The following is a 22,989-nucleotide window of genomic DNA, read 5'->3' on the forward strand; positions in this document are numbered from 1 at the left end:
GCCGCCTTGCACACCTGGACCACTGACGCCCGATGGCGGTAGGCCCAGGAAGTACTGAGCGCTGGAGTGCGGAGGGAACGGAGGATTCCGACCCCTAATCGAATAAGCCTGTACCACCGTCTGTCTGATCCATTTGGAGATAGTCGCGGCAGATGCAGGCAACCCCTTTCTGGGGCCATCCGTGATCACAAAAAGTGAATCCGTCTTACGGAACGATTCCGTAGCCTTCAGGTATACCCTGATTGCCCGAACCACATCCAAGGAATGCAACGCATATTTCCGAGGATGATTGGGCTGAGGACACAAGGAAGGTAGCACAATATCTTCATTCAGATGAAAGTCTGAAACCACCTTAGGAAGAAAGGATGGCTTCGGATGAAGAACTACCTTATCCCTATGAACCACAAGATATGGGGAATGGCATGATAATGCAGCCAGTTCTGACACCCTGCGTGCAGAAGTGATAGCCACCAAGAAGGCCACCTTCTGGGATAATGTAAGCAAGGGTATCTCCCTGATATTTAAAAGGGAGGTTTCTGCAGAACCGACAAAACTAAATTAAGATCCCAGGGCGGTAAGGGCGCGCGCACACTGGCGGAGCCAAGTGCCGCACCCCCTGGATGAAATTCCGCACCAAGGAATGAGTAGCCAGCGGCTTCTGAAAGAAGATTGCTAACGCTGAAAACCTGACCCTTGATAGTGCTCAAGGATAGTTTCTGCTCAACCCCCTTTTGCAGAAAAGCCAAAATTCGGGTCACCAAATAGGTACGTGGGGGAAATCCCAACGATTCACACCACGCAATATAAGTCTTCCATGTGCGATAATAGACTTTGCTAGAAGTCGCTTTCCTTGCTTTAATTAGAGTAGGAATAACTGAAGTTGACAATCCCCTGTCCTTCAGTACCTGGGTCTCAATGGGCAGGCCATTAAAACCAGCGACTGTAAAGCACAATGGAAGATCAGTCCTTGAGACCGCAGATCCTCCCTGAGAAGAAGTCTCCAAGGAGCGTCTGCGACTAGCCTGCCCAAGTCGGCGTACCCGGCTTGACGAGGCCAGCCCGGAATTACCAGGATAACTGGGAGTTCCCTCCACCTCTATCCTGCGGAGAAATCTCAGCAGTAACTTGAGAGGGGGGGGGGGGGGAAGACATACAGTAGCTGATACTGCCCCTACGGGGCGCTCAGCGCATCTGCTGCGTCCGCTAGAGGATCGCGGGCGCGAGCCCTGTTGAGCCAACCTGCCAACAGATCCATATCCGGGGTGCCCCAATGAAGGGACAGCTGGTGAAATACCTCTGGATGAAGAGACTATTCCTCTTGATCCAGAATCTGACGGCTGAAATAATCTGCCTGTCCACCCCCGTGATAAATATCGCGGAGAGAATTGGAACAACTGTTCCCCCAATAAAGAATGTTGGCCATTTCTATGGCCGCCAGGGCACTCTTGGTGCCCCTTGGTGATTGACATAAGTCATGACCGTGGCATAGTCCGATTGGATCCGAACCGGACTTCCCTGGAGCTGCTCGGTCCAGTAAATCAGACAAAGTCTGATCGCTCTCAGTTCCAACACCTTTATCGGTAACCTGGAATTTATCAGAAGAAATGACTTCCCCTGGCTGAGCATCGGAGACCGAAGCCACCAGACCAGAGCTATCCTGGTCTGCTCGCTCAATCAGATCCGATTGTCCAGGGAATCGGGATTCCGATTCCATATGAGAAGAATCTCCTCTTTGGAGAATTCGGGTATGAGACTGGGCAAACGGTACTGCCTCTAAGGAGGCGACCATCAATCCCAGCCAGTTGACGGACAGCAACATCCGAATCATTGACTGAATCTTCTGGAGTTTCTCCGCCTGGAGAAACACTCTTGCCAAGGATGTATCCAAAATTAGGCCCAGATAGTTCAGTCTCCTGGTGGGAACCAGGGATGATCTTTGGGAAAAGCAAAGAAAACGCTGATGTCCTGCGAAGATGGGGATATGAAGATAGGCATCCTAAATGTCTATGGACGCCAGGAAATCCCCCTGATGCAGGGAGGCCACCACTGTATGGATGGACTCCCATCTCTTCAAGACCAGAATTGGACGCACCTAGCCCTTTTTCCTGGGCATTGTGAACAGGTTCGACTAGAACTCCTCCAAGGAATGGGAACTACCACTGCTTGTTGCATCAAGCTGTTCCCCACAAAGCTTTTTAAGCGACCCGGGGATGTCGAATATTGGAAGGGAAGAATCGCACCGGTGGAAGTGATCGAAACTCGATCTTGTATCCCGACCATATGACCTTGCGAACCCCTTTATCCGGGATTCTGGAAAGCCCTGGATCCGGAAACCGGTGAAGACGTCCCCCCACCCTAAAGATGGGTGGGGCCCATTCTGTCAATCCAACGAGATAACAGTGGCTTTATTTAGTCTGGAAATCGGTGAGTCCACTATTGGTGGTACCGTCCATCTTTGTAATGAGGGATTCCTCAAAATGATAGCGCCTAGCAATGCGTTTGGAAATAGCAGGGGCTCGTTTATGGAAGACCCCATTTGGGCAAGGGAAACCCTTCACCATTTTGGTAGGCTTGCTAGTACCAAAAAAGGAATATGAGTCTCAGCTACCTCTGCCGGTGTAACCTCAAGATTTAAGGTTTCCCGGCAATGACAAGCTCAGAATCCGTATCTGAAGTATCAGATGACATAGGGGTAGGCGGGGGTCGCTCTTCTTGACCCCCGTCCCTGACAGGCTACCTCCACCCGGGATACAAAAGACTCCAAAGCTGCTGATAATGCATCATCAAGTGGGGTACTGGAGGGTCCTGCGGCCACCCCGAGGGGATCAGGTGGGGATACATGAGTGGCAGGGTTCATGTAACAAGACACTTGCCAGCAAACACAAAAAAATTAATTGCAAGAAAAAAACATTTTTTTTTTTTTTAACTTAGTCCCCCAGCGCAGTAGCGCCCCTCAGTCTACCTGCTTGGACCCCTCAGAAAGAGAAAGAGACCCCAAAGCTCACCTGATGCACAGAAGTTTCTTATCAAACTGCTTCCAGCACTGTCTGTTACAGACAGGAAGTCTTTGGCTTGCTTTCCCTGGGCCAAGGAGGCGGCTCCGCCCCTTTACACTCCTTCAGGCGCCTCCCAATTACTCCACGAGGTGTTTGGTCACCTCAAACATGGCCGCCCCCATGCTGGAGACACGAGGCTACGCCAATATGGCGGCCTCGTGCGATCTGCAGGAAAATGGCGGCGGCCTGTGTAGGATAGCGGCGGCTTGCAAGCTAGCAGCGGCCTGCGGGATGTGTGCATTCGGCCTGTGCGGCCTGCGGAAGTGCCTCGGCCTGCGGGAGGTGGCCTCGGCCTGCGGGAGGCTGTGTGGCCTGTGGAAGTGACCGGCTTTCTGGAGGGATGGCGATCTGTGGCTTCAGTAACTCAGGCATAGGCATCGGCCTGTGTACACACTAGACAGGTAGGATACCTCTATACCTCAATAGTAATGCCTCTTAGTAGTCTGCCACTGACTTCAGTCACCCTTACAGTCATATAGTGACTTTTAGATAGTCAGCTCCCAAACCAAGCCTCCTGGTTTCTATTCACAAAAATCACACTCAAATTGGGGGATCTGTGACCTGTTTATAGGATAGAGGGGAGACCCAGAAAACCGAGTGTCCGACCATCCCAGAGAGGGGCCCACGTCCACCAACAAACCCGACAGGGGGAGAGGGGGAACATTCTACTCACCATACCGGAACCAGGCGGGCGCCAACTCCTGACAGAACCCCTCTCCACCGGGGTGGGGGGGGGGGGCTGTCGACCAATACGGACGCCGTGACTCTGTTGGTCATTGGCGTCCAGGCGAGACGTTTAACTCGCAGGGTCAGTCCCCGTCCAGTGGGACTATGTCGCGGCTGACCCAGCGCAGAGCTATGGCCTGCACGCGCTCGTAGGCTGAACTGGGGTGACCACTGGATCTCAACATCCAGCCCGTCGCCCAGTTTCAGCGTACTTGCTTGAAGATCTCACAGGAACACTGGAGAAAAAAAGCTGTCTAAAAAAGTATTTCTAAAAAAAAAATCTTGCCAGGACCGAAGATCCTAGCAAGGAATCTAGGTTCTTACTCCTAACTAGACAGAAAAAAACTGATTTGCTGTAGCAGGAAGTGAGAGGATATACCCTCTGGGACTGCCCCTAGGGTGTGGCCAGAACGTTTGCTTTCCTGTCTAGTCCTACTCCTGTAGAGGGCAGTATAACCCGAGTTGATATTAATCAAGGAGGACTACGTCTGTCAATGAGCTTAAGAGAAATATTGTTTGTTTTCTTTTCAAAATTGTTGCTCTTTTTTTTTTGTTTAGAACGCAAAAAAAAAAATTAATATCGCACAGGTGATCAAATACCACCAAAGGAAAGCTCTATTTGTGGGGAAAAAAGGACATACATTTTGTTTGGGTACAGCGTCGCACGACAGCGCAATTGTCCATTAAAGTAACGCAGTGCTGAATAGCGAAATAGGGCCTGGTCATTAAGGGGGCAAATCCATCCGGTACAGAAGTGGTTAAAAGTGCAAACTGCCAGGTTTCTCATTGAAGAGACATACAATGGAGGCTGGCGTAGCCAGAATGTGGAGCCGCAGTACATGACAAGCAATCACCTTCCATCTTCAGCTTGTTCAGTTTCGCTCTGAAAATGAAAGCTAGAAGCAGACAGAAATTCTAAACTTTTTCCAAAAAATAAAAAGAAAAAAAGCTGAAATATTACTCAGAAGTAAAAAATGTTTTCTTTTGAAAATGCTCATGTTGTCAACAGGTCAGTAATCTGATCTATTCTGGGATGAAGAGACGCTGCGTCAGTGCCTGCACCACCACTTACAGCAATGACAACATGGTGAAGAGAAGGAATGCCCATACGCAGTGCTTTTCTTTCGAATTGTTGACATCTGTATGACCTTAGGGCTATGTTCAGACATGGAAGAACATTCAGCACTAGTGGGTGTGGAGGCCCTTTTGACAGGGCTCCTCGATTTGTGTTAACTTTCAGATGAGACATTTTATTGTTGGGTTTAATATCGCTTTAATGCTTCACCCCCTACATGTTCCCTTACCTACTGTCCCTCCCCACTGATCCTTTCAAATTTACAAATGTTTATTTTATTTACATTTAAAGAATTTAAAATAAACAAAGTTCAAGTTTTAATTTTGCATAGAGTAATGGGCCATACACACTATACAATTTTCTTTAGATTTTTTCTTTCAGACTTACCAAAACCATATAATATGAGGTCAAACCTAAACACTTTCAATTTGTATGCAATCAGGCAGGCCCTTGCACTATATAGTTGAAGGTAAATCTAATGGAAATCGATCAACAAAAGTTGTATAGTGTGTATCCAGCTTTAGGGTCCATTCACACGGTGCAGTCCGTTCTCTGGTCAGCGGGGGATCGATATGCCGATCCCTGCTGAGCAGGCAGATGACAGCTCCATCTCTGCTCTGTGTGGAAGCCGCTCTCAGGAAGTGACGAAACACGTCAGTTCTTGGAACACACGGCAAGATGCAACCGCGCAGTGGAACGCAAGCCGGAATACTCCGCTCGCCACTCTGCATGTCAGAGGTTTTGTAACTTTGGAGCCGTTTTTCTTTGAATGATTGCCCTATGTGGGAAATAAAATTTTAAAACCTTCTACACCATTTGGAGCATTTATTTTTTGCATAACCCTGGCCCCTAAACCCAGAGGAGTGGAACCAGGTGAGTAGGAATCTAGTCTGCACCCCCATTATGAGCGACACAGGGAGCCTTTTACTACTGGCCTGGAAGGCCCACAAGCATGTCTGGTCTTAGTGCTAAACAGCACATAAGACCCACTACCTCTGGTAAGTGATCCACTTTTACCATACGTCACTGGAAAAAGGAACCCACACCACCAAAGTCACAAACTGTTGGAATATTGAGCACGAAGCACCTGCACTTTGATTTAGATCCTGGCAAAGACTGTTTTACCTGTTGGACTTTTATTCTGCACGATAATTTGCACCATTTGTCATACTATATTATTTGCCACTATTATAAGTTATTTATTTACTATTTTACCATTTAGACCGCATTCACACTGAAGCGGCACAACTTCGGGGGCGACCTGTGAAGTTGCGTGCACCGCGACTTCGGCGCAACTTGCTCCGAGGTCACCCCGAAGTAGTACAGGACCCTTTTTCTAAGTCGGAGCGACTTGTGTTGCTCCTATTAGAACGGGTCCTGTAGCACTGCATGGACCGCGACTTGTCAGGCTGACAAGTCGCAGTAGTGCGAATGGACACTTATGCGTTTCTGATTACATTGATTTTTATCTATATTTATATATACAAATAATTAACTTAAAAGTAATTTATTTTACACATTCCACTTATATATCGCACTAGGATATTAGCAAGTGCTGCATAGTCCTTGACTATTTTCTGACATTACTTACGGTTTACCCGAATGTAAACGGCACCATTTTTTTAAAAAAAGTCTTGATGTGATCAAATGCTTTTAAGGGTCTTATAGACCCCAGATCTCTCCACAAAGAGTACCTGTCAAATGCCGAATGCTGTCATAAGGGATGTTTACATTCCTTGTGACAGCAATAAGTGATCTAGAAAAAAATAAATAAAAAAATTAAAGCCGTGTAAAAATGAATAAGAAAAGTAAAGTGCCCCCCATCCCAAAGTGAACACGCGTCAGTCCCGCACGCACACAGTGATCATCCTACACATGTGAGGTATCGCCAAGAACTTTAAATCATGGGCAGTATTATCTAGCACCAGACCTCCTGTGTAAATCTAAAATGGTAACCTGTAAAATTTTGTTATAGCATCGCCTACGGATAATACAACTTACGTCGATTGGTGCGGTTGCACAAGTAATTTTAATTTTAAAAGCATTACATGTTTGGTATCCATTTACTTGGTGTAACGTCATCTTCTATATTTTACAAAAACAATTGGGTTATGTATTGTGGGTTTTTTTTTTTTGCATTAAAATATAAAAACGTTAATTTTCTTCAAAAGAATTGTATTTGAAAAAACAATGCGCAAATACTGTGACACATAAAAAAAATGCAAAATCCACTAATTTATTCTCCAGGGCCTCTGCTTATTAAAAATATATAATGTTTAAGTGTTCTAAGAAATTTTCTGGCAAAAAATAAATGATTGGTACATGTAAACAAAAAGTGCAATAAAAAGGTATGGGGGTCAAATCTGTACTATGAGAAACAGCGATGCAGCCATAGCTGCCCTGGGGAGGTCACAGTGCATGTATAGCCAAAACATTGTTTTTTTTTTATCTTATGAGTAGGGAAGGATTTGTACCTCACACCAGTTTTTATTGCCCTCTGTGCTCCTGCTGAGGAGATTTACAACTGTAATTGTCTGGAGGTGTATTGTTACCTAGATAGAAAGTGGATAGGAAATCCAAAATTTTAGAGTGGTTTTCAGAATAATAGGCAAAGGCAAACATTTGAATGAGAAAATCGGTTCCAATGACAACTGGCTAGGAGGAGATTTCCCCTATTTTTGTAGAGCTCTCCTCTCACTTACTGTTGCATCTCTGGGAAAGGAAGTGAAGGGAAATCTTTCCAATGGGTCACAGACAGCAAGAAAAAAAAAAACTGAAAGGGTTTTAAGCCCAATGTACTCATCAAAAAAAGAAAAAAAAAAAAAAAAAGAAGAAGAATTGGGCTACACATGCACTATACACAACCAAAATTTCAGGGAGAGGTTAAAAAAAAAAAAAATTACATCTGACATGTTTCTTTTTGAAGCCATGAAGGAAAAAAACTAAATAAAATATACGTTTTTCACAGAAAAAAATTATATTTGGAGTAGTTTTACAAATTGAAAGTTACTACGTTTGAAATAAAAGTACAGCTTATTCAGTAAACAACTAAACTTGCTTTTTAATTATTATTATTTTTTTAACTGCAAATGAAACAAGGAGGACTGAATATGTTAAAATCATTTCAACTATGCATGAGGTAAATCCCTTTTCCTTTGTAATAAGAGGCTAGCCATTGTGCAATTTACTAGCCCTGACTGTCCCGGGGGTATGTTTATAGCTTCCTGGATATACATTTTCAGTTATTGAGGATGCTGATCCAGAAGCATATATCGCTCAATAGTCCGAATTCTGCTCAGCCATAGTGCCCATACATGGATTAAAATTCGGCCAGTCCCTACTGAATTTTGATCCATAGTATGGCTGACTTTAGATCTGCATCTATGTTGTTCATATTCAATTAAAGCGGAGTTCCGGGCACAGAAGTCATTTTTTAACAAACATACCCCCGGGACAGTCAGGGCTAGCACATTCCACAATGGATAGCCTCTGATCTGTCCCGGTTCGCACTTACCTGCAAGAAGAAATACTTACTTTTAAAATTTCTTCTCCAGCGTTGCCATCTCTGTTCTGGGCAGCTGAAGCCAGCGCAATCCTCTTCTGCGTCCACTTCCGCGTCTTCACCGGCCCCTCTCGTCACTTCTGATGCGGCGCCGCATTCCTCCACAGCTTCTGGGCATGCCCAGAAGCTGTTTTGCAAGGAATGCGGTGTCGCACTGGAAGTGACGAGCGGGGCCGGTGAAGGCGCATTGATTCCTGGGAGGGATGACGTTCAGCTCCCAGGAATCATTGCAAACCAGAAGTGACCCGCGGGCCGTGGCCGCCGAGGGAGGAAGTGGAAGACAGGTGAGTATTTCGTTCTGCAATAACAAGTAAAAAAAAAAAAAAAATATATCCTAACTATCCAATTCTGTTTCAGGTGGGGAAAAGCAAGCGGATGGCCACAAAATCAGTTATGTCGATTTTGTGGCCGGAACTCCACTTTAAAGCAATAAGCAAGACAAGGTCTCTGCATTATTTAACGTAACAAGGAATGCATTACACAGACAATTGCCAAGTTATCATCGATGATCGATGGATTCATGTATGGCCAGCTTTACTTTAATTACAATTTTATATTTTCTACCAAGATAACTGGGGAAAACACTCAAACACATAGGTCTGAATTGAATTTGTCTGATTTTTTTTTTTTTACTTATGGCACAGTTATGGAATACATACATTATGATATTGCTATTCTAGTCCATATTACAACAGGCAGGACACTTCTTCTTGCTCTCATAACTATGACATTGTATAAACCTCCTCCCCACAATGAATCTTCCGTTCAGTGAAGTGGAAGAAGTTTGTATTTTAAATAGGTGTCCCAGGGTGCAATAAACACAATAGCTTGCCTGTTCCCACTGACTTCAGTTTCCTGTTCAAATACCAATGCAACGGAGAAAAGGTAATAAAACCGCTATCAAACATCTTGCCAACATCTGGCCTGTTGATGCTTTTATTACAGGCTAAACTAACAAAGTTTCCTCTAATTTTAATCTCGAAAAATGTTGGCACTTAACTTGTTTATAGTTAGCATAGCAACATTATAGCAACACAGATTATGATAAAATGAATACGATTAAAAGTGAAGCTTGCATCAAAGTCCACTTATTAGGACTCCCTCCTCCACCAACACCCTCGTGGTATTAAAGTGATTATAAAGTCTCGTTTTTCTTTTAAATAACAAACTCCTCTGTGCAGTTTATTTTGCACAGGGCAGCCTGGATCCTCCTCTTCTCAGGTCTTTCTCCGCTGCTCCTGGCCCCTCCCTCCTATCGAGTGAGCTTGCTAAGTGGGCACCTGAGCCGAGCTACTGTTCGGCCCCGATCCCTCTATCTCCTGATTAGCTAACCGACTTTGACTGACAGCCGCGGGAGCCAATGACAGTGCGGCTGTCTCTCAGGGGAGAGAGTCCCAGACAAGCGAGGGACTCGTGGACATCGCTGGAGAGAGATGGGGCTCAGGTAAATATTAGGGGGGGGGGGGGGGGGAGGAGGGAGGTCGCTACACCCAAAAGGTCTTTTATCCTAAGGCATAGAATGCATTAAGATAAAAAAAACCTTCCGGCTTTACAATTTCTTTTAAAGGAACACACGAACACCAAAGCAGAAAAATAAAATCAAATGTACCACCTGGCTTTTGCCTGCAGCACCTTGGTGAGAGAGTGATATCAGGAGCCTTCCAGCAAGATAAAGGAAAAGTGGACAATCTAAACTACTTGAGAAGATACTCCAGCACGGTGCAGGGGTGTCTTCTCACCAGATTTAGGATTCGCAGCATTCCCACAATCTTTCTGAAGGTCTGCAACCTCATCCTTCTCTAGGCTTCATGGGCAGAAGCTGTAGTAAAGATAAATATATATTGTTTTAATTTACGCCTACGTGGCGGTAGGTCCAAGAACAAGTTGGTTGTATTTTGATACAAGGTTCACTTTAATTTAGCCAATCAGGGACACCGAATATTATAAGTGATGATAATATACAATAATAACAACAACTAGAAAACATACAATTTCCAGGGAAATTGTGTGAAGTGTTCTTGCCGTGTGTGTGGGAGTGGCAGCAGTTTGTGTGGTGTGGTGCGTGCATGTGTGTCATACTTAGCTGCTCTGTGCAACAATATTGCCCCTTAGCAACTCTTCAGGAGTCATCCTGTGACGCGGTCTGCTCCTTCTTCGTTGAAATGCCCCCTCCACAAACCTGTGCTAAGGGGGCACCAATGTAAGCACGCTCCTGAGTTGGGCAGTGTACATCCATAGACACACACAGTTCCAGTAAGCCACTCCCTCCTCACAGGAGTCTGGCAGCAACAATGGCCTACGGCTCCCACTGCTGCCTGTGTCTCATGTGGGACCAGGAAGTGGAGAAGTGGAGCTACAGCTAATAAAAAATATTTCACCACTTGACGCCCCCCTCCCCAGATACTTACGTGATTCCTCTATCAATCCAATGCTGTGCCCAGCTACCTCTCTTCACATTCTGCTCTCAAAGGATAGTTTGAGCAGTGGGAGCCATTGATCTATAGACGCACACAGGCAGGCTTGAAAGTGTGCATCCATAGCATACAGCTTGCATGAGCAGGAGAGGAGAGAACAGTGCTAGCAAGGGACTCTACCAAAATAGGCAAGGGACCACCCTGAGCAATACTATTGCATAAAGCGGGTAAGTACCCCTTATTTATTTTAACAAACAAAAACAATTGTTAAACTGTGTCTATGGCAACAGCATAGCCTAGTAGTAGAAGAGTTCAGGGGCTTAAATGGCATGCCTTCAGTCCAGATCTTTCACCAATTGGAAATATAAAAAAATGGAAAAATAGGACAAAGATGACCTAGGAGTAATGAGCAGTTAAGAGTCCTATATAAAAAGCAAAAAGGAATAGCATTCCTCTCCCAAAACTCCAGCAACTGGTCGCCTCAGATCTCAGATATTTACAGAGTGTTGTTATAAGAATAGGGGATTCTACACCTGGCCCTGTCCCAACTTCTTGAGATGTGTTGCTGCCATCGACTTTAAAGTTACGCTATTTGTTTTCTTAAAATTGTACATTTTCCCCGGGTTTAAACATTTGCTATGTTTTCTATTTTTTATTGTGAATAAAATATATGAGTTTATGAAATTTGGGAATCATTGCATTCTGTTTTTATTAGGGATGCACCGAAATTTCGGCCACCGAAATTATCGGCCGAAAATGAGCCTCATTTCGACCGATAATGGGTTAACAGTGCCGAAAATAAATATGGCCGCCGTGGGGAAGGAGGAGGGCGCAGCGCAGAGCAGGTTTTAAAAGTCCCGCCTCTGGCCGGCCGTCCGCCTCTCAATGACGTCCCTACTACGATCTGTGCATTAATGAATGGACATACCAGGCGGGGGGGGCGAGCGGCCGCTATAGAGAGAACTAATGTGATCCATCCCTGTCCGCTCAGCACGACTATGTGTGAATGAGAACAGAACTGACCTGACACCGGGCGGGGGGAGCGGCCGCTATTAGCTGTAACTATGTGAGCGCTTCACTTCCCTGACAGGCATGTATCTCCGCTGTCAGGGAAGTGAAGCTCTCACATAGTTACAGCTAATAGCGGCCGCTCCCCCCGCCCGGTGTCAGGTCAGTTCTGTTCTCATTCAACCATAGTCGTGCTGAGCTGACAGGGATGGATCACATTAGTCCTATCTATAGCGGCCGCTCGCCCCGCCCCCCCGCCTGGTATGTCCATTCATTAATGCACAGATCGTAGTAGGGACGTCATTGAGAGGCGGTGCCGCCGGCCAGAGGCGGGACTTTTGAATGAAGGACACCCGAGGAGGGGGACGCTGAGGCAGTGGGGGGGGGGGGGGGGGGGGGGGGGAGATGAGGCAGCTTACCAATGGTATTTGTATTATGAAGCATTAGGGGTTAATGTATTGTCACTGCCGGTCACTCATCTATTAGTGTCCGACCAGTGGCAGGCAATTAACCCTTTTGTGCTGCATTAGTGCAACCAGTATCAGTGTTAATTAACACTGGTTGCACCGATACTGGTTGCACTAATGCAGCACAAAGGGGTTAATTACCTGCCACTGGTCGGTCACTAATAGATGAGTGACCAGCAGTGACAATACATTAACCCCCTCATGCTTCATAATACAAATACCATTGGTAATTAAATTAACCTCTTGCCAACCCATCACAGTACATATACTGTGACAGGGTGGTAGCGACAGGTGTACGTCACTACCTGTTTTTGGTGTATGCCCCTGTTCTATCCATTTTAACATTTTTTGGGGGAAAAAGTAATTTTCGGTTTTCGGCCAAGGGCATCCTGCATTTTTGGTTTCGGCCCAAAATTTTCATTTCGGTGCATCCCTAGTTTTTATGTAGATTTTACCCACCATCACAACTTTTTTTGGAATTTGGGTTGTATATACATGACACATCTACAGTTAAGATATAATACCACCCCCCCTACAATCACATTACACATTTATTAAGTATTCCTACACAAAGGTGGACTTGTAAAAACATTTTAGAGGGTCATCATTTTATTCTGGGAGGCAAGGACAAGTGTAACATGCTTCTCTTGAGGTTCCAGCAGGTTAATAGAAGAGCAGGGAAGCATGCAAAATGTGAAGGCTGCTATCCCCCCACACCCACTGTCAGATTCTGAAAACAGTACGGCTATGCAGATCACCACCCATGAAGTCACGGCATTCATTTACAGTATTCTGTGAATGAAAAAATAACCTTGGCAGAGGGACTTGTAGTTTGAATGAGCTGCTGGCACACTGATCAACAGTTCATTCAAACCTGCGATCTGCTGATTGCAGGTACAATATTCTGCAGGCTACCGTTATAAAAAATAACTAAATGCACATTTTGTTTTAACCTGCAAAAATGTGCATATATTATTTTTTTTAATAAAAAGTGAAAATAGCTTTAAAATGAGCAAAGTACAGACCCCACAGCCAGTCAGTCTGAAAAAGTTGATCTTCTTGGGGACACTTAATCCTTGAAAATACAGCAAAATCCAGGGAACTGGATGGAAGGGATTAAAGCGAATTTCTCTTTATACAGCATCATATCACATAATATATACATATTGGGTATTTCTAATGTGGTTAGAAAAATCTGAGGAAACCTTTGTTCCACAGCCAGGTCAAAGTCAGACTATATATGAATACGTAACCGTTTTATTTTTAGCAAATTATTTTGGTAGGTTATTAATTACCAGCAACCTAATGTTATAGGTATTATTGCACAGATGAAAAATACCATGGTCCGAAATCCTGTTATCAAAATTGAGAGTAAACAAAAAGGACAGTCATCTCATTTACACAATACGCTGATAAGGGCATTTTCTTCATGTTACATGACAGAATCTTACCCATTCGTTCAAAAAGACTGCTGTACTCAGGATCTAACTTAGCTGCACTATGTATAGAAATGCAGTGTTGAAGAATGCAAGGTATACTTTGTTAAATAATACAACCTTAGGTTGGTTTAGGGATGGTACCCAGTGCTATGCTGAAAGCAGAAACAGTCATTCCACTTTGTGGCTCTCACGTTTCAAATGCTTATTGCACCAAAAAAGCGATATAGGACAGTATATGTGTGCCCCTATATTCTGCACTGCCTTGTGCCTGACCCGGCAGTGCTGGTTCTGCCCATGTCTGACCTGACAGTGTGTTTATCTCCTTTGCTGTCAGCTGTATGTGGGGGTGGTGCACAGCATTCAATTTGTGGGTGTACAATCATTCCACAGTCTGAGTACTCCAGTAATAAAAAAAAAAAAAAAAAAAAAAAAAGACATGCGGGAGGAAAATACTGTATAATATTATATAGAATAGAGCAAGTGTTGTGCGAGCCATTGGAGTGAAAAGCTGAACCTGCACAGGAAGCCTCCAGAACTACTGGCAGGATACAGGAAGTGCCCCTCTGCAAAGGATATCTAGAAGGGGAGCGTTAAAGGCCAACTCCACCTTTTGAGGCTGCGTAGTCCACTGACACTCCCACCAGCTCAGTAACAAAAGTTTGTACCTCAGTATAGCCAAGGAGCTGGAGGAATAGTCTGCAGAAGTCTATGCATTGTACCAACAATCCACCGATCATAGTTGCAATGCTTTGTAGGCTCATTTACAAAAATAACAAAATGTGCATTGTTTAGCTGCCAGTATGGTTATATTTATATTTTTTTTTGCAAAAGGCAGAATTAGCCTTTCAAAAGGATAAGTGCAGTCAAAACCTAATGCGAAAACTGCTCTGAGCCACATTCTAAGACTATTCTATCTAAACCTGTAAAGCAAAAATGACTCTACTTACCTTTTCTGCACCCGGTCGGGTCCCACGCTCAGCAGCGCCTTCTGCGCTGAGGCAGGAGAGGCACTCGACAACGGAAACCCCATAGTAAGTCCATGGGTGACGTCACTTCCCATTCATTTCATAGCCGTTGTGGGTTCTCTCCCGCACAGAGCTTCTCTCGCTGGAGACCGGACCGGGTGTAGAAAAGGTAAGTACGTTGGTTTTTGCTTTAAAGGGTTAGATAGAATAGTCTTAGAATGTGGCAAAGAGCAGGTTTAGCGTTAGTTAGGTTTTGATTGGACTTATCCTTTAATACCAAGGAGGAAAAAAGACTGGGAGTTGGAGCATGCCTACTGAGGGAGTAAAGCTGAATGGGCACAAGCATTGTCCAGCGTTTGACAGGAAATAGAAAATGGCATTTTATACTATACAATACAAATCACACTTTTTGTGTAAAATTATTTCTATGCATTTTGGGTTTTAGTGGTTATGGAATGGGTAAGTGAAGGCATATTATTGTTTGCCATTTTTTACTTTGAGACTTCAAACCAAGAGTTTACCCCAATAGTCATTTCTACTCATTTAGTTCAATTTGTAAATGTACTTAAAAAGGACTGGGGAAAAAAAAAGAGCAGAAACACGTCAAAGATAAAATCCAAATATAAATCATGAAATTCTATCTAGCTGATTTTAATTCTGAAAAGAAAGCTATGGAGAATAAGAGTAAACAGAATACATGTCAGACCCTTAAACATGAATGTAAAGAAATCAGTGTACACCCTTCATTCTTAGGAGATTGCTGCATTGTTTCTGGAAACTTCCTTTGGTTTAGCTTACTAGATTGGTTACTGGTCCCTTATCTACCCCCCACACAATGCTTCCTGTAAGCTGCATGAAGGGACTACTGAGGCAGGCAGGGAAGAGTGAAACAAATACAGGAACAACCAATAGAGATGTGGTTAGTTTGTGGAAAATTGATGTGGGTAACAATTGTAAAAGCCAGCTGCTAAAGTCATTACAGTAGCCGAGTACCTCCCCTTCCCCCACAAAGATCCTTACTGACACAAAGCATCCAAGCTGATCTAGTGTAATGACTGTCTAGGCCGGAGTTTCTCAACCTTTTTCCGTCACTCTGTAAAATTATGCAAAAATCTCAAGGCACCCTATTCTAAAATGCTGAAAATTAATCTAAAACTTGTGTATCGTAGCAACATCCAGACATGTAGGAAACCCAACGCTACAGGCGATTATATTCTAAGCAACTACACCAGGGGTCTTCAAACTATGGCCCTCCAGTTGTTCAGGAACTACAATTCCCATCATGCCTAGTCATGTCTGTGAATGTCAGACTTTTACAATGCCTCATGGGATGTGTAGTTCTGCAACAGCTGGAGGGCCGTAGTTTGAGGATCCCTGCACTACACCTTTGCACGCTGGTACTAATATTCCACTGTCTCTCTCCTCTCTCCCTCACATGGATAAAGTGACCCCAGTCCTGATAGGGCACGTCCTCCTTAATTGCTGAGGTCATTGGTTGTTAGGACTCCGGCAGCTAGAAGGTTGTAATGATGCACAATAAGGCAACCTGAGGCTTTGTGTAACTAAAAGGCAGGCTCCACCTGTTGGCTTGTATACAATTCCTGCTGAATCAGCTTACTTTCAGTCAGGGTATACAGAGGTCTGTCCGACAGAATCAAATGGACAAGCTGGAAAACCAGCATCAGATCAGTGAGAGTCCCTCTGTTAAAATACAAAAGCACCGTGGGGGAGATTGTTGCATCAACATCGCTGGTGTTGAGATGTCAATCTCTAAAGTTTTTTTTCTTTCAACCTGCTGGGTTAAATACAAAAAAAAAAAAAAAAAAAAAAAAACTTGCCGCATGTACCGGGCTTAACCTGTCTGCTTTTTAGTTAGGCATACATTAGATTTTAGCCTATCAGAAATTTAATTTGCAATACAAGAGTTCTGCATATGCTCAGGACTACAGTACTTTAGCTCTGAACACACTTAGGGGTCTAGTTATCCAGTTCTGGACCGGAAGGATTTGCCCCCTTAATGACCAAGCTATTTTTTTTTGCAATTCGGCAGTGCGTTTCTTTAACCACTTAAGCCCCGGAGGATTTGGCTGCTAAAAGACCAGGGAGTATTTTGTAATTGGGCACTGCGTGACTTTAACGGACAATTGCACGGCCGTGCGACGCTGTACCCAAACTAATTTGGCGTCCTTTTTTTCCCACAAACAGAGCTTTCTTTTGGTGGTATTTGATCACCTATGCGATTTTTATTTTTTGCGCTATAAAACAAAAACAAAAAAAAAAAAAAACAATATTTTTCACATGCTGCTATATAAAATATTCCCAAAAAATAAATTAAAAATCCAAATTTTTCATTCTTTAGGCCAAATTTGTGTTCTGCTACATATTTTTGGCAAAAAAAAAAAAAAAAAAACGCATTAGGATTAAAAAAAAAAAAAAAAAAAAAAAACCTCCTGCCTTTAAAACCACTTTAAACTGGATATTTGTTTATGCGGCTGGAGCCACTAATATGCAACTCTATGAAGACACAGCAGCTGTAGGGCAACAGCCACACTTTCTAATCTGGGGCAGGCATCCAGGAGAGGGTGGGCAGTTCTGAAGCAGTGTCAAATTAGGATGAGTGGCTGAGTCTGTAGATCTGCTGAATCCCAATAGAGCTGCATATTCGCTATACGCAACTCCGAGTGGTTCCAGCCTCATACAGTCAGCCAATTCACACTGTACGGGCCTCAGGCCTGTGTGAATGAGGACTTAAAAGCAGAAATGCTCAACCCGTAGCCCTCCGAGTGGCCCACAACCCCAAACCAAGGAAGTGCATGTCCATGGTCTTGGATAGTGGGTTATTAGGCTACATTCACACCTGAGCGTTTTTTACCACGATTTACAGGTGTTTTTTGTGCAGGCGTTTTTAGATTGAATAGAAACCAATGGAAAACGCCTGTAATCTGCCCAAAAAGAAGCTCATGTACTTTTTTTAGCGTTGGGCGTTTTGCTTACAGCGTCAAAACGCTCAGATTTGAACAGGGGCCATTGAAATGAATAGGATTTGTCTTGTTGGGCGTTTTGAGAGCTGATCCTTGAGCAGAAAAACTCCCCAAAAACGCCCCAAAACACCTACATGTGAACGGAGCCTTATGAGTGCTATGCAGCACAAGTTCTACATATAGATATGCATTTCAATGTTGCCAGCCATGTGATGAGAAACTCCCATAGGCATCTATCGAGACAAAGCTACTTTGCTAATCTTTGTTCCTAAAAAGAACTTATACTGTGGAAGCCATGCCCAAAAAAAAAAAGGAAGACAAAAAGGCAAATGACTAGTATACAGTATTGCCTGTAGGCTTTCTACAGCTGATCTTTTCTCCAAGACTGGCTTACCATGCAATTTTACATAAAGTTTCTCTGTGTGGAGATGGTGAAATCAGTAATGGTGAAATCAGTAAAGGTGAAATCAGTAAAGGAGCAGAGCTTTGCTACCTGATGTCATCAGAGAGGCAGACTTGACTTGGTTGGGGTAACGATCAAGAAAAAGCAAGAGACGCAGAGAAAAGCACAAGTACAGATCCACAGAATAAAATGCATGTCTACAGCTTCCTCTAAAGCCTCAAAACTGCAGCTCGGGGGATGGATGAGACCCTTTGGGTCACTATTCCTGCCACTGACACCAACAATGGGGTTCTAATCCTTCCATGGACACCCACTTTGGGGCACTATCCCTCCCACTGACACCAACATTGGGGCACCATTTAGCCCCCACTTATGCCAGGACATCTATTCCCACTGGCCCTGTAATGTCTGAAGTAAACTGCCCTTTGTTTAGAAAGTTTGTAGACCCCTGCTCTAGAGCAAGGAGAACAATATGACACCGTAGCCACATAACACAACTGGATTTATAAATGAATATTGTCTTTTTGCTAAAATTAAAAACATACTTAAAGTAGAACTCTACAAATTTACTGATGCCTTTATTCCTTCTCGGGAGATATTTTGCATAAAAAAATTGTTCCACCTTGTGCCACTATCTTCAGAAAGATGTTAAACAAGCAATGCAATTTGGCAGCCCTACTACTATGTCAGAAAAAAAGGTCAAATGAATGGTTATGCAAGACTGAAATGTTAATATCACAAGCACGAGGAGGATTTTTAAATGGTACTGCCTGGCACAGTACAGTTATCCCAGGCATTCCGGGGAAGGGAATGCTTTCTTGGAAAGAAATCCCCTTTGATTGAATAGCTGTCTTTATAACTTGGCATACTGTCCTATGCACAGCACGCCTTAACACCCTCAGTATAATGAAAAATGCCAGAGAGATTTTAGTGTTTATATGTATTGTAAAACCTGAGGGACAGAACCAACAAACATCGATAAAGATCAAGGCAAGGTCGTTCAGCTGCATTTTGCAGATCTGTCTCAGTTTTGTCTAAATATGTTTATTATATACAAAGAAAAGAATGTGTCTTGTTTGCAATAATTTAACTGTACATGGCCAGAACCGTTAGGATTTTTCAGGCATAATAAATGGTCAAAAAAAGCCCTGTGTATATGCAAACAGTTCTTGACATCACTACCTAATAGGCAGGTTGGTCAAGGCTATGGGTTTAGACGATAAAACCTCTCTCTGCCGAGCATGGACACTCTGACATCCGGTGCTGGCAGGTCACCTCCTCTGACAAACTCGCATGCCTGTCCCTAACAAGTACAGAGGTGTGAATTAATTCTACAAAACTCTTTATGGAATTCCATCATACATATTTTACGAAAGCAGGGAACCTGAAGAAAAAGGAGTCACAATTTTTCATATTGCACAAAATTTGTGGAACGTTTTCACAAACACATTTTCAGTAAAAAATTAACCAAAATAAATTTTTGTGCAAAAAGACATTTTTGGTAACATTTTAAAGCCAAGACTATTTTAAGTAAATATGTATCAAACACAACACTTAAAAACCTTCATAGCTGATCAAATTACAGTTCACTCATGCGCACTGTGCATAAAAAACACTGCTTTTACCGAGGTTTGACCTTTTTTCCCTGCCTCTGAATGCCCTTTATGTTAGTCTATGTGTCCGTGTACACAGGCAGTTAGAGGCAAGAGCATTTAAAAAGGCACAAAAAACACCATAACTTGCACAGTGTTTTGGTGGGAGACGCGCTGAATGCGTCTAAACGCTAGGCACGCTTAGCGCTTTAGCATTCATTCACGCCAATGACCAGAGTACATTAATGTTCTGGCCAATAAAAAGAATGAACGCCCAAAAGCTTGATGCGCCTAAAAACGTTTGCAAAACTTAGCTTTAGGCGCATTTTTAAGCTGCTTTTTTCTCCCTAGGAGCAAGGCACCCAGGTGAATAAAAAAAAAAAAAAAAAAAACATCTTGTGTGCATGAGGCTAAACATTGGCCTTGGAATTATTATACCCGCTTTAATGCAATGGGTAGCCTGATCACCATTTGCTAGGAACAGGCATCCTAGGTGCACGTATGGTATGTGCATTTGTGGGTAGGTGGGGTTCATTTTTTTTATTAAAGGCTTTTTTAAATTTTTCATTTTCACTTCTTTCCATTTGAATTGCTATTGCAAAGGTGCCAACAAGCCTCCTATGTGATAGCATTGGGTAAGTGCAAGGCTCTCCTTAATGAGCGCCCTGTGCTCAATTTTCTTGTTGTACCAGCCAGAGCCACTGGGGTTTGACAGCTCTGAACTTGGAAGTGTTCAGAGCAAAGCAGTTCCGGATTCACTCCACAGAGGGTGGAATGTTAAAAGGATGGGTTCCCTTTATAAAAAAAAAAAAAAAAAAATGTGCATTTATTCTTTTTTGTTGAAGGCCAGTAAAGCATTGCACCCAGCGCCAGTGTATCGGTTTGTTTGTACCTAGTACGAGGGTAGCAGATACATTCTGACAGGAAGAATCACTGAACTACCACAGCGTCATGGTAGTTTTTCGAAAATCACAAGCCGTCCGCTGCAAAGGATGCTGGGACTTGTAGTTCATGCACACACAGATGTATGCGTATAAATGACGCGTCCATGCAGGCGGAGCCCCGCATTACCACGCTGTTTTTAAAGTGACAGCTAGTACAGGGTACTGCTGCAAAAGGGAGAGCGAACAGCGGCTGCAGTAGTGGGAACATCAACTTTTCCTTTAAATATATTTGCAATCTGTGTTGCTTTTGTGTCAGCTGTGAGCTAATTTTAAGCTTTTCAATCCCAAGGCAAATGGAAAATGTCAGGGAAAGGGTTAAACCTGTAAACTGAGCACAAAACTTGTCAGAGTCGAAGTAATAAAAAGATGGATCTCTCACATTTGGGCCTTATTTTTCCAGGCTTGGCAGTACAAAATACACAAATTGCTTCCCAACACCAGAGCAAAGCAGTGAATCTGCTGGTATGTGCTCTGCCCAAGCTGGCCTATTCATAAAAAGTGGTCACATATATGAATACCCCGATATTTGAATTGTTCTCTAAAGCCCAAAAATTTTGGATAAATTAGGGATGGCTAAAAACCCCTGTTGAGTTATTGAGGTTCATGTCCCTGCCGGGATACTCCCTCTCTGTCTCTGGGACAGAAGATAAGAATTTCAAAATGTTACAGTTGACCTCAAAATAAAAAGTGAAAGGAAATTTTCCACTGAGGATATAGCTCTCAAAGAGGATTTCTCCTCTCTTTGTGTACCCTGGTAAACGAAAAAGAGAAGTCTCCCTAAAGCTTTACAAAAAAGAAATGGCTAAAACGTATGCCCATCTCATTGAGAATAACACCCAAGTACAATAGGATACGGATCTACACTATACTGTACAACGCACACTGGAGAGTTAATGGAAAAAGGTGCTGGTCCTATTTTTTCTTCATTGCTACGGGTTGCGTGCCCATTCTAATTTAATGGGTTGAGTGAACATAAAAGCACCCCAACAATAATGGTAATTCAGTCTAAAGATATGCAGTGAAGGCAGAAAAACTGGGACACTGGTAATGCAAAACAGCAAGCAAAAAAAAAAACAGAAAGACAAAAAATGATTCCAGCAGAGTGGCAGACTTGATCTAATTTCATGCGTAATGCTGACAGGATCCCCATAAAATCTGCAGTAACTTTGATGGAAACATTTTCAGTTCTAAAACCTGAGAAAGTAATGGTACCGTAAGCATGAATCGGCAAAGTTTAAAAATCATTAAACAGAAGAACTGTACAACCTCTGACAAAATATCTAAACTAAACATTGGGCATTAACACGTACCTCGGCTGATCCGTTGCTTCTCCCCAGACAATATGCCTGGTGTGTCTATAATGCTGATGCTCTCTAGGACAGGATTAGGCAGTTGTGCACACATGAACCTAGAAAATGAAAAATGAAAAGGTTAACTACAAAAAAAAAAAAAAAAAAAAGCATTTATTGATCAAAAACACTTAGCACACAGGGTACTCAACAAGGCAAATTAGTAATCAAATCTACATACTGTGTAATAAACAGCTGGGAGGTATAAACATGTAATTGTCTTGTTGATAGTAGAACTATAGGCATTTTTTTTCTGATACGGTAAGGGAGGGTTAGAAACCCTATCAGATCCCCCCCCCCCCAATCTGTCTCCTATTGCAGAGATTTCCCTTCACTTCCTGTCCAAACGCCTTAACAGGAAGTGAGCGGAAATCCCTGCAAAAATATCATTTGGGGCCTCCCAGGTCAAAAGAACTAGTGTCCCCCAATGGAAGATTTCCCCTCTATTACTTTTCAGAAGACAGCTCAAAATTTGGGATTTCCTTTTACTTTCAGTGATAATGGTAAACAGGACAAAAAAAAAAAATCGAGAGGGTGAATCTCTCTAAGGCTCGGTTCATAGCTATACGTGTGTGCCGGCTGCGACTGAACGGGCTGCCATGACTGCGTTATAAGCAGAAAAAGGTACATTCATCTTTTTAAAAACGCGGCCCACAGGGAAATCGCATGGTCGCATTTTTTAAATGTGTGAGGGTGCTGTCCAGAATGAATGGCAGTGCCACACTTTTTTTTTCCTAAGGCAGCGCCTCTTCCTTTGCGGGTGGTTGTGGGTTAAGGAATCGCACCTGCAGCCACCAGCATGGATGTGAACTGAGCCTAACAGGAACATAGACAAAACAAAAACAATACACACCTTTAGTGCCGGTTCACACCAGTGCAGCTGCGGCGATCGCAAGTAATATCGGAGCGCACTGCTCCTTCATTACATGCGATCGGCTGTGCGGTGCGAGTTTAGCCATACACTTTGTATGGCTAAATTCGCACCGCACCCGCAGCAAAGACGCACAG

General features: G+C 43.5%; 1 protein-coding gene across 1 annotated transcript in view; it reads right to left on the minus strand.

Annotated features, from left to right (window-relative positions):
• EHD1 (EH domain containing 1) overlaps positions 1–22,989 on the minus strand; it is a 59,260-nt gene that overhangs the window by 15,194 nt on the left and 21,077 nt on the right. The window contains exon 2 of the mRNA XM_082270767.1: positions 21,943–22,040. Within this exon, the coding sequence (XP_082126893.1) occupies positions 21,943–22,040 (98 nt within the window). The remainder of the gene's footprint in view (positions 1–21,942; positions 22,041–22,989) is intronic.

This window comes from Pelophylax lessonae, assembly GCF_965119305.1.
Source record: "Pelophylax lessonae genome assembly, chromosome: 10".
Taxonomy (NCBI): Eukaryota; Metazoa; Chordata; class Amphibia; order Anura; family Ranidae; genus Pelophylax; species Pelophylax lessonae.